At 47.0% G+C, this 11,556-nt stretch overlaps 1 protein-coding gene across 1 annotated transcript in view; it reads left to right on the top strand.

Moving 5' to 3' along the window:
• Positions 1 to 2,187: 2,187 nt before the first annotated feature.
• Positions 2,188 to 11,556, top strand: part of LOC145399310 (sodium-coupled monocarboxylate transporter 1-like) — a 79,206-nt gene continuing 69,837 nt past the window's right edge. The window contains exons 1-2 of the mRNA XM_080271975.1: positions 2,188 to 2,416; positions 2,963 to 3,096. Of these exons, the coding sequence (XP_080128101.1) occupies positions 2,188 to 2,416; positions 2,963 to 3,096 (363 nt within the window). The remainder of the gene's footprint in view (positions 2,417 to 2,962; positions 3,097 to 11,556) is intronic.

The raw sequence follows: 11,556 nt of genomic DNA, 5'->3' as shown, positions 1-11,556 counted from the left end.
GGTCAAGGTCAATTGAAGGTAATGTCAATTTAGGTCAGTTTTTCTGATAATAATATAATAATGGTAATAATAATGATAATAATAATAATAATAATAATAATAATAATAATAATAATAGTAGTAGTAGTAGTAGTAGCAGTAGTAGTTAGTAGTAGTAGTAATTGTACTAGAAGTAGTAGTAGTAGTAGTGGTAGTAGTAGTAGTAGTAGTAGTAGTAGTAGTAGTAATAGTAGTAGTAACAGCAGCAGCAGCAGCAGCAGCAGCAGTAGTAGTAGTAGTAGTAGTAGTAGTAACAGCAGCAGCAGCAGCAGCAGTAGTAGTAGTAGTAGTAATAGTAGTAGTAACAGCAGCAGCAGCAGCAGCTGCAGCAGCAGCAGCAGTAGTAGTAGTAGTAGTAGTAGTAGTAGTAATAGTAGCAGTAGTAGTAATAACAATATATTCATTTTGATGCAGAAACATCTCTAGGAATGGCCCTGTCAGTCGGTCCTACCCTAATGATTATCACTCAAGATATTCCTGGAGAGAGAGAGAGAGAGAGAGAGAGAGAGAGAGAGAGAGAGAGAGAGAGAGAGAGAGAATATCAGAGCAAACCATGCATCACTCTTCCTGCATACACACCTCCTTCGTATTTAGCCAGTATTTGTAAGGGTTATATCTGGCTGTCACTCTCCCACAGCAAAGAAGTGGACCTAACATGGGTTGATACAGATGGAGTTACAAAATCCATCCGTCTATCTATCTATCTGTCTATCTCTATCTGCCTGTCTCAGTCTGTGTCTGCCTGTCTGTCTGTCTAATCTACCTACTTATCTATCTACCTATCTCTCGTTCTGCCTCAGTCTATCTATCTATCTATCTATCTATCATTTTGCTTCAGTCTATCTATATATCTATCATTTTGCCTCAGTCTATCTATCTATCTTTCTATCTATCTATCTATCTATCATTTTGCTTCAGTCTATCTATATATCTATCATTTTGCCTCAGTCTATCTATATCCTTCTGACACAGTCTATCTATCTATCTATCTGCCTCAGTCTATATATCTACCTGCCTCAGTTTATATATCTATCTGCCTCAGTCTATTTACCAACCAATCAGTCTATCTATCTACTCCAGTCTACCTCAGTCTATCTATCGATCTGCCCCAGTCTACCTCAGTCTATGTATCTATCTGCCCCAGTCTACCTCAGTCTATCTATCTATCTGTCCCAGTCTACCTCAGTCAATCTATCTATCTGCCCCAGTCTACCTCAGTCTACCCATCTATCTGCCCCAGTCTACCTCAGTCAATCTATCTATCTGCCCCAGTCTACCTCAGTCAATCTATCTATCTGCCTCAGTCTACCTCAGTCTGTCTATCTATCTGTCCCAGTCTACCTCAGTCTATCTATCTATCTGTCCCAGTCTGTCAGTCTACCCATCTATCTGCCCCAGTCTATCTATCGATCTCTCTATCTACACGGACAGGTTAACTTAGTGGCGCCTTGGGACACCCTCTCAGCTAACTTAAGAACACTAAGTTACCCACCGACACACTGCACCTCTCTCTCTCTCTCTCTCTCTCTCTCTCTCTCTCTCTCTCCTAGTTTCATTTTCCTTTACAAAGCTTTTCTTTTACTCTCTTTCCCTCCTTCCTTTCTCCCATCTATTTTCCTCCGTACATCTCTCTCTCTCTCTCTCTCTCTCTCTCTCTCTCTCTCTCTCTCTCTCTCTCTCGTATTTTTTATCTTGTGTGGACTGACAACAAATAGGCATCGGAAGCAAATAGAAAGAGAGAGAGAGAGAGAGTGAGAGAGAGATATGATTAAGGCGTCTGAATAGATATATAGACAGATATACTGATAGATAAAATGCTCCGCGTATCGTATTTTTGGAGAAAAATGTGTCTTAGAAATTAAATCGCTTAACTGCAGTCGACAGGTAAGAATTTTGTGCCTAATTTTCGATCCTTTATTTATGGAAATCAAACTTAGCGCCAAAAAACTGTGTACAGAACGTGAACTGAACGTAATCAATACCGTCTTTCTTGGTAGTTTGTTAGTCTGTTGGGGTTGGTTTCGTTAGAGTAAAGGAGAAGACAGAAAAAGTAGAGATCAAACTTAGCGCCAAAACACTGTGTACAGAACGTGAACTGAACCTAATCAATACCGTCTTTCTTGGTAGCAGTGTCGGGGTCGTGGAGTGATGGCGTCGGGAGTGGATGAGAGTCACGCTGCTGAGCACTTCACCGCCGTGGATTATGCTCTGTTTAGTCTCATGCTGGCGGTGTCGGTCGGTATCGGGGTGTGGACAGCCTACAGGAGTCGCGGCAAGGAGTCCACGCAGGAGTACTTGATGGGCAGCGGCGCCATGACACCCTTCCCTGTGGCACTCTCTCTCCTTGGTGGCATCATCTCGGCTATATCTGTACTAGGTTAGTCTCTCTCTCTCTCTCTCTCTCTCTCTCTCTCTCTCTCTCTCTCTCTCTCGTCAGGGTTCACTATTCAATGAGTGATGCAGTAAATTCATATACATTCTTCCATAGACAAATGTTTCAGTAAAATAACATGATATTTAATCAAGTCACCAGAATATTAATGTCTAAAACTGAAGGAGTCAACATCTCTCCTAGTCAGTTTCTAATTCTCCATCCCCTCCACTCTGTCCCTCCATCTCATCTTGGTCTCCCCCTCCTCCTCTCCCCCTTCACCTTCCTCTCACTCTTCTAGTTAGTCTCTAATTCTCCATCCTCTCCACTTCATCCCTTCATCTCATCCTTGGTCTCCCTCTCCCCTTCCTTCTCACTCACATGCACTCTTCTATTCAGTCTTCCATTCTACATCCTCTCTGCTCCATCCCTCCATCTCATCCTTGGTCTCCCCCTCCACCTCCTCACTCACATAAACTCTTCTAGTCAGTCTCCCATTCTCTCAAAGTATTTCCCTAAACCCATTTCAATCCCATCCCTATTTTTCTTCAGGGAATCCCACTGAAGTGTACTTATACGGGACACAAATAGTGGTCATTCTGCTGGGCGTGGTGTTGGGCAGCATCGTCACCCACCAGCTCACCCTTCCACTCTTCTACAACCTGCGTCTTGTGTCCATTAGTCAGGTCAGTGTTTGGCCTCCACTCTTTTCACTCTAACTGGGTGTAAAGTTGACATTTCCTTTTTTAACTTGGTCTAACATGCCATACTCGTTTCTATCTTGGTCTAAAATTGTCATTCTCTTTTCTAAACTGGTCTAAAATGCCATATTTTTCACTGATTTGGTCTAAATTGCCAAACTCTTTTACAACCTGGATGAGGGTAACTTTGGCCTGAGTGGCCACCGTGGCAGTGTAAACGGTCTGGATCGCTACTGTGTCAGTGGAAGCAGTCTGTTTGAGGCAGCTGGGACCCAGTTGATGATGGCTTTGTCTCCTCTCACGCTGTGGTCTGGGGAGGTCGCCCCTCTTTCTATGATGTGGCTGCTGCTGGATGCCACAACCTGTACAGGTACGGAGGTGAAGGGTTAACATCCCGGTGAGCTTGGCACTAAACTGGATGGCAGGGTTGTGAGGCAGGCACAAAATGGTGAGGCTCTGTTGTTGTGCGTCTTCTTACTTGGCATCCTCCGCAGGCACTGAGGACACTCCACATGCCATACATAGTTCCTACTATCATAGCCTGGGCATTTGGTGGCTATTTCGTTGTTATTCTCCTATTTCAGGCAATATTCTATAACTGTATCATTTATAACTTGGTGAGAGCCCAGTAAACTCGCGGCTTTGTGATGTTGCACCTGCGGCTGTGGTTCAAGTTGAGAGTAGTGCACGAATCACAAAGACGTAATCATGATGCTGGTATTAAGGACCTGCATTATAAAAGCTGAGTGCACGAAAATGTAAACAAGCCTTCAGTTTGGACTTATTGGGGGAACACTTGTTATTACAGTTAAATGTGATTGGCCTGCATCCCACACAACGGCGTGAAGTAAAAATAATTAAAAAAAAAAATTCAAACATGTTACTGTAGAGACACACACAAGTATCTTCCAAACTGTGACGAAAACATAACGGAAATATCGAAGCATCTGAAACACACACTAATACCGATAAAGTTTTTCACTGCATTTCGCCAGTTTTTCTTTTCTTGAGAGAACTGGGAAGACAGTTGCTTCTTTGACTGTACATGATCTTTAAATGTTTGAGAAATTCCTGTAAATAATAATAATATTAAAAAAATTCATTTTCAATAATATGGCCATGTATGCTCACTAAACTCATGCCATTGTGTTGGGGGTACTTGGAGATGGGATGCAAGCTGGAAGCATTGCAAGATTAAACACAGTAAAAGATATATTTGTCTTCGTAGTGGTTATTTCCTTCGTATGACGTACTCTCTTAGTTTTCCTTAGAGGCAGATTGCTGTATTTAAATTATTAAGAAGGTGTGCCAATAATGGGATTAACTGGGGTAAATTGCCTCACTTGCGTTTGATACATCTCCCATAATCTGAATATATTGTTTGGAGATAGGAAAGATGATGATGATGATGATGATGAAAATAATAATAATAATAATAATAATAATAATAATAATAATAATAATCTATCTATCTATTGCCAGACGCCTCAATCCCGTTCGGGGTGGCCACAAACAAATCGCCTCCACGTCGCCCTGTCCCCTGCCATTTCACTGTCCCGCTCCCAACTCACACACCCCTCTCTCATATACCTCTCCAGCCCATCCCTCCATCTCATCCTCGGCCTCCCCCTCCCTCCTCCCCCCTCCACCTCACTCACATACACTCTCTTCGTCAGTCTTTCACCCTCCATCCTCTCCACATGGCCAAACCACCTCAGTGTATTCCTCCTAACCTAACATTTCCCATCACATCCACATCCACACCACAACGCTCCTTTATATTCTCATTTGTCAGCCTGTCTCTCCATGTGACTCCACAGGCTCCTCTTAAATAACTCATTTCCACTGCCCTCACTCTTGACTTGTGTCCTTCCAGCAACGTCCAAGCTTCACTTCCATACGTTAGAGTTGGTATCACAGTACTGTCATGTAGTAACTTTTTCACTTCCATGCTAACTTCCCTGCTTCTTATCACTGCTTTCAAGGCACCAGCAACCTTTCTTTCCTGCTGTACCCTTTCAAGCACTTCACCCTCCAAACCTCCATCCTTACTCATCACACTACGCAAGTACTTAAACGTACTCACATTTTCCTATTCCTCACCATCCAACCTCGCTGTACATTCACTGACTTCACCTCTCTCAAAGACCATCACTTTACTCTTCCTTACTTTCACCTTTAGATTTCATTTCTTACACACTCTCCCAAATTCATCCACCAAGCCTTGCAGCTCCACTTCGTCTTCACTCAACAACACAGTATCATCTGCAAACAACAGTACAGGGAGTTTCCAAACGCTACCCTCTCTCACCAGGGCCACTCCAATATCCACTACCCTACCTTGTACCTCTTTTATTACCCCATCCATGTACAGATTGAACAACGATGGAGACAAGACACAGCCCTGTTTCAACCCAACCTTCAAAGAGAAAAATTCACTTAGTTCACCATCCACACGCACTGCAGCCTTAGCACCATCGTACATACTCTTCACAGCATTCAACAACTTCACATCTTCTCCATATATTCTTAATACTTTCCACAATCCTTGTCTATCCACCCTGTCATATGCTTTCTCCAAATCCATGAAAGCCGAATACAACTTCTTTCCCTTCTCTAGAAACTTTTCCACTAAAGATCTAAGAATGAATATCTGATCTACACAACCTCTTCCCTTCCTAAAGCCTCCCTGTTCTTCTCCAACTAATTCCTCTGTTCTTTCTCTAACTCTGTCAATAAGTATCCTACCATACACTTTTCCTATTATACTAAGAAGACAGATACACCTATGATTACCACACACTTCTTTTTCCCCTTTTCCTTTGTACAAGGGAATAATTATACGTGACTTCCAATCCTCCGGGACTCTACCTTCCTCCCAGGCCAATCTGCACATTTTCCACATCCATTCTACTACTATCTCTCCCCCATACTTCAGCATTTCACCACACACTCCATCAATTCCTGGGGCTTTCCCCAATGTAACTTTCTTCATTGCTTCCACAACTTCTATCCTACTGATTTCTTCCTGTCTTCTCACCTCCCTCCTCCTCCCAGCCATTCCCCAGCCACATATACTCGCATTACTTCCATCCTCTACGTTCAACAATTCCTTAAAGTGTTCTCTGCATCTGCTCACTTTTTCTCCCTTCTGCACTAGTAATCTACCGTTTTTATCTTTCACTCCCCTGCTAACCTCACTTCCACCCTGTCTTACTCTTCTCACCTCTTTCCAAAACATTTTCTTACAGTCCCTCCACTTTACACTCAATTTCCTTCCAAATTCCTCATCTGCTCTCTTCTTACTCTCTCTTACTAATCTTTTCACTTCTCTCTTTCTTTCTACATATAACTCTCTCTTCCACCTCTCAACTTCTTCCACACCCCTATTTCTCATCCATTCATTGTATGCTTTCTTCTTTTGTGCCACAGCCTGTCTTACCTCTTCATTCCACCACGCTGTTCCTTGCACACCCCTCTGTCTTCTCTTCCTCCCACACACCACATCACATGCTGCACATATTTCTTCTGTAAATATCCTGCACACACCTTCCACGTCCCCCATCTGCTCCAATTCATATTTGCCGAATCGTTCCTCCACTTCTCTTTTATACTCTGCCTTTTTCTCATCCTCTTGTAACCTTTCCACTCTCCTTACAAATACTCCTTCTTCCGATCCCTCCCTTCTTCAATTTCTCCATCCTAATTGGACCTTGATTCTGGCCACCACCAAGTAGTGGTCAGAAAGTCCACTCCCCCAACCTCTATAAGCTCTTGCATCCATTACACATTTTTGCATCCTTTCATCCACACACACATAGTCAATCATTGCCTTCCTTTCATTCAGTTCACCACCCACCCTTCTCATCACTCGCCATGTATACTTGTGGATCATCTTGTGCCTGAAGAGGGTATTGGCTATCACCAACCCCCTCCCAGCACAAATGTCCACTAACGCACTCCCATTCTCATCTATCTCAGCAGGCACACCCCACTCACCAACTATTCCATCCACCTTCACATTCCCTACTTTACCATTCATATCACCGATCAAAAGCAGTCTCTGATTCCTTCCAAACTTTTCCATGCACACTTCCACATTTGTGCAGAACTCTTCTCTCACTCTGCTTGCGTGATCTTGCATTGGTGCATACACACACACACAATCGCCCACATTTGTATTCCAACTTGCAATCTTACCCACACAATCCTTGAGCCAACTGATCCATACTCTCTTATGCTCTTCTTCCATCTTTTACTCACAACTATACATACTCCTTCTTTTGCTCTCATTCTCACCTACTCCTGCACATATACCCCATCCATACTCCCATTCTCTCACACTCTCACCTCTCCATTTCGTTTCAGTTATTCCACATACATCAACTTTCACACCCTCAAGCACCTGGACAATCTCTCTCTCTTTCACCTCATCATTCGCTCTCCTTACATTCCAAGTTCTGATAACCATGTCCTTTGACCGGTCCTTGGTCGTCATCTTTTGGTCAGTCCTTGTCCGAGGCTTATTTTTTGTCTTTTCAGTTAGTTGTTTTCTGGAGAGAGGCAATAACCCTCCGCCAACCCTTTTAGTCGCCTTTTACAACAACCAGGGATACTGGGGAGTATTCTTGAAAAAAAAAACCCTACCCCCAGGGGTAATAATAATAATAATAATAATAATAATAATAATGATAATAAGTAAAATACTGGGAATAGTGAGTGAGGTCAACACGACACCCCCAGGAGGAGCCTACGGAGGGGAAGACAGAGCGCGACCTGACCCCGGGCGACAGGGGCATAAGTCCGCCCAGGCCGCACGCCTCTGTGACCCGGAACTCACCCGCCGCCACCATAGTAAGAAAAGGAGACTACTTTGTGGGAGAGCTGACCCTCAACAGGATCGGGGTGGAGCTATTACTCTAGCTCCAGGCAGCACCCTAGCGACGGCCGGTAGCCAGGCCCTTTTTGAGATGGCCTGCAGCCGCTCACCCCTTCTTCAGATGGCCAGTAGCCGCTCCTGCCTTCGTCAGGAGATGGCCGGTAACCGCTCTGAAGGTGCCCTAGAGACGGCTGGTAGCTGCTTACCCCTCTTTCAGGAGACGGCTGGTAGCCGCTCACCCTCTTTCAGGAGACGGCTGGTAGCCGCTTCCACCTTTGTCAGGAGATGGCCGGTAGCCGCTCCAAAGGTGCCCTTGAGACGGCCAGTAGTTGCCCACCCCTACTTCAGGAGATGGCCGGTAGCTGCTCCCGCTTTCGTCAGGAGATGGCCAGTAGCCGCTCCCCCACAGAGGCCACAGCCAGTAGCCAGGCCTCAGCAATGGCCGGAAGCCGTGCCCCTAAAAGACCATTGCCAGCAGCCAGGGCCTTTGGCAGGAGACGGCTAGCAGCCGCTCCTCCGTCAGGTGCTGCCACACCCCCACGATGTGACATCCTCCAGGAGGAGGGTCCCAGTTCTGAGGACCTGTGGAGAGACCCTGTGCTATCCCCAGGGTTGTACTTCACCCAGCCGGCTCCAGAGGGACCCTACCTGACAGACTCCAATGACGACCGATGCCGCAGATCACTCCTGACGGCGCCCCCAACAGCAGGAGACCTCAGCCACTGGGCCCCCGAGGACCCCCAGGCAAGGCCTCTTCTCACCCCGACAAATATGACCCTTGTCCTCTGTCCAGCGCCTAAGAGAGCGCTTCAGGAGACTGTTCAGCCCCAGGCCTGAGGGCCGCACTCTAACTCCCAGCTCTGACAGTGCAGGGCCCTTCACTGGCCCTAGCCCCAGATGAGAGAGGACGCCCTACGAGTGATCCTGTGGCCGCTGGACACAGAGGGCACAGGCGGGGCTCAGCCCCCATCACAAGTCGGACTGTGAGTCCTCCCTCCGCCCCCAACTAACCTTGCTGCCGCCCCACCAACAGTGAGTGACAGTGAAGAGTGCAGTGACAAAGTAATAGTGACTGGATTATCGGGCAGAGTATCACCCAAGGGAACATAAGTCCAAGGCCTAGTAATGTGTGATAATTATGATTTAGCCAAACAGTGACATAGTGAGAGTAAGAAGAAAGATCTAATAAGAGTGCAGTGATTTCAGTGAACATGAGACTCGGCCTTCATAATTTAATTCCTCTGCTCTTCAAGACCAGTGGCATAATTGCACAGCCTAAATACAGTTTATATTTCCCTCCAAGTGACAGTGATCTATTCCTTTGCCCAAAATACTACAAACACTATTTAGTGTGCCATTCACATGCTATCCTGAACTATTGTCTAAATAGTATCCTATGCGATACAACGATACTAGTACATGACTTATAATTACCCAGATTCCTATTGTTGTGACATCTACCTGTTCCACATATAGAATTAGTCAATACACACATAAGGTTGTTGCCTTGAGTTTTTGTGTCCTGTCTCTTTCTTGTTTGTCTAAGCTCCGGTCTAGAAAGAGAACCCAGCTGCCCACTAGGCATTCAAGGGATAGGAAGCTTACCCTTAAACACCTAGCATAACACTGGTGCACAGGGGTGGTTACTGACCCGGGCATACGAGAGAGGCATTCATGAAATACAGGCAAAATGGCAACCAAAACTCATGTGCAATTGCCTAAATTTGACCCAGAACAGTACGATGTCCACACGTATCTGGCGATTATTAAGCCATTGCTAGATATTGGGTTTGAGGACGACAAACAAAAAATATCAGTAACACTCCCACTACTGGGCAAAGCGGCGGCAAATATCACGCCAAAAATCGTCCCCAGGCTCACATGGCAAAACTTCACAAAGCTCGTGATCCAAGCCATCACACCCTCATTAGGAAAAGTAGTGGCACTATCCCAGTTGGAGAGCCTGATATATGATGGCAATTTGGATGATACTCTAATCCAGGCCAGATGCCTGGTAACTGCCACCTACCCTGAGGTGGATGATGAAACCCGGGAACAGCTCATGTTTAACACACTTATCAGGATCCTCCCCAGTTTCATCAAAAAACATTTTATAATACATGACCCTACGGGAGACCTGGATAAAGATATCCAAGTAACGAGGTGCCTTCTAGCCATCCACTCCACCCCTCAGCACATCAACGCTGTCAATCAGTTTCCCATGAACATCATCGCGAATTGACCCGTGGGAATTTACTGCTTGCAGCCACGAATGCCCCATTCACGACATTTGCAAACAGCTAAAAGCTGCCCCGGAACAGCAGAACGACCCAAGAATGCCTACAAGCTGCCCCACTATATGTCAATTGCCCCGAGCCCAAGGGAAGCAAAACCTGAAGAAAAATGCACAGAAGGCGCCCCCCCTCTGCCCCCGCACCCCCTTATACTAACGGGGGCCACCTCACCCCCCCCCACAGTCTACGAAATGGGGAAATGGCACGTTTCCTTTTGCTCTCCTCCCTCTATCTCTTCTCTTTTACTATCCTCTCTCTCTAACCTACCCTCGCCCACCTCCTTTTTCTCGGTCACCTCCCCTACCCCACCCCCAACCTCACCATCCCCATGGACCCCCAGCTCATCACCAATAACCTCACCAGATGCCTCACTACTCGCCAAACCCCACACCTCAGCTCCCGCCACCCCACCACCACCACCAATACAACCACCCCCAACCAAGCCACCACAGTTCCAGCACCGCACACTGCCCACCACAACCCCCACACCTGCACCATCCCCTTGCTTAGCACCCACTGCCCACCTCACACTGCGAACACAGGACCCTGCCACCACCCAAGCCACCCTGCCACCAAACACCGAGATGGTGCCACAAGACCACATTACCTCCTCATCACCTGCACCTCACACCATCACACCTGCCGCCTCACCACCGCCAAAAATTCTTTTCCACAGCCAGCCTCCCACCTCCTCTCCTCCAGCCCCTTCGCCCTCCACACTTAACGCCACCTCACCTGCCACCTCACCACCACTGCCCACCTCCAGTACCAGAGCACCCTCTCACCCCCACTCACCTCCCACCTCAAGCCCCACCGCCTCACCCACGCCCATCATCGGAGCGCTAACCCGAAACTACCCCACCCTGGCGCACCACCTCCACGGCCACGCCACACACAGCCAAAGCACCAAAGGGGCGCACACCCACCTCACCACCCACTCCCACCCTAAAACCCGCCATCAATCGCTATGGCCACCTTTCACGCCCGCCTGCAAGACCCACCACCACCTCCCCAACCCCAACACCACCTTCCCCACCGCCAACCACCACTGCCAACCCTTCCACTAACTCCTATGACTGCCACATCTCACCCTCACCTTCTCTACCTGCTTCCCCTCCCCGTCTCCTCCCACCCCATCCCCTGGAATGCCGCATTACACCTCACCTGAGAACACACCAACACCACCCAGCTCAAATCTCTCCCCCATCCCTCCCCGCCACCCTCTCCATCCCCCACGCCCACCACCGTGTGTTCTGCCCACGCATCAACCAC

This window comes from Coenobita brevimanus, chromosome 48 (assembly GCF_032717465.1).
Source record: "Coenobita brevimanus isolate Jiangsu-jjx chromosome 48, ASM3271746v2, whole genome shotgun sequence".
NCBI classification, from domain to species: domain Eukaryota; kingdom Metazoa; phylum Arthropoda; class Malacostraca; order Decapoda; family Coenobitidae; genus Coenobita; species Coenobita brevimanus.
Note: the sequence above shows the minus strand (reverse complement) of the source record. Positions and strands in the feature narration are given on the sequence as shown.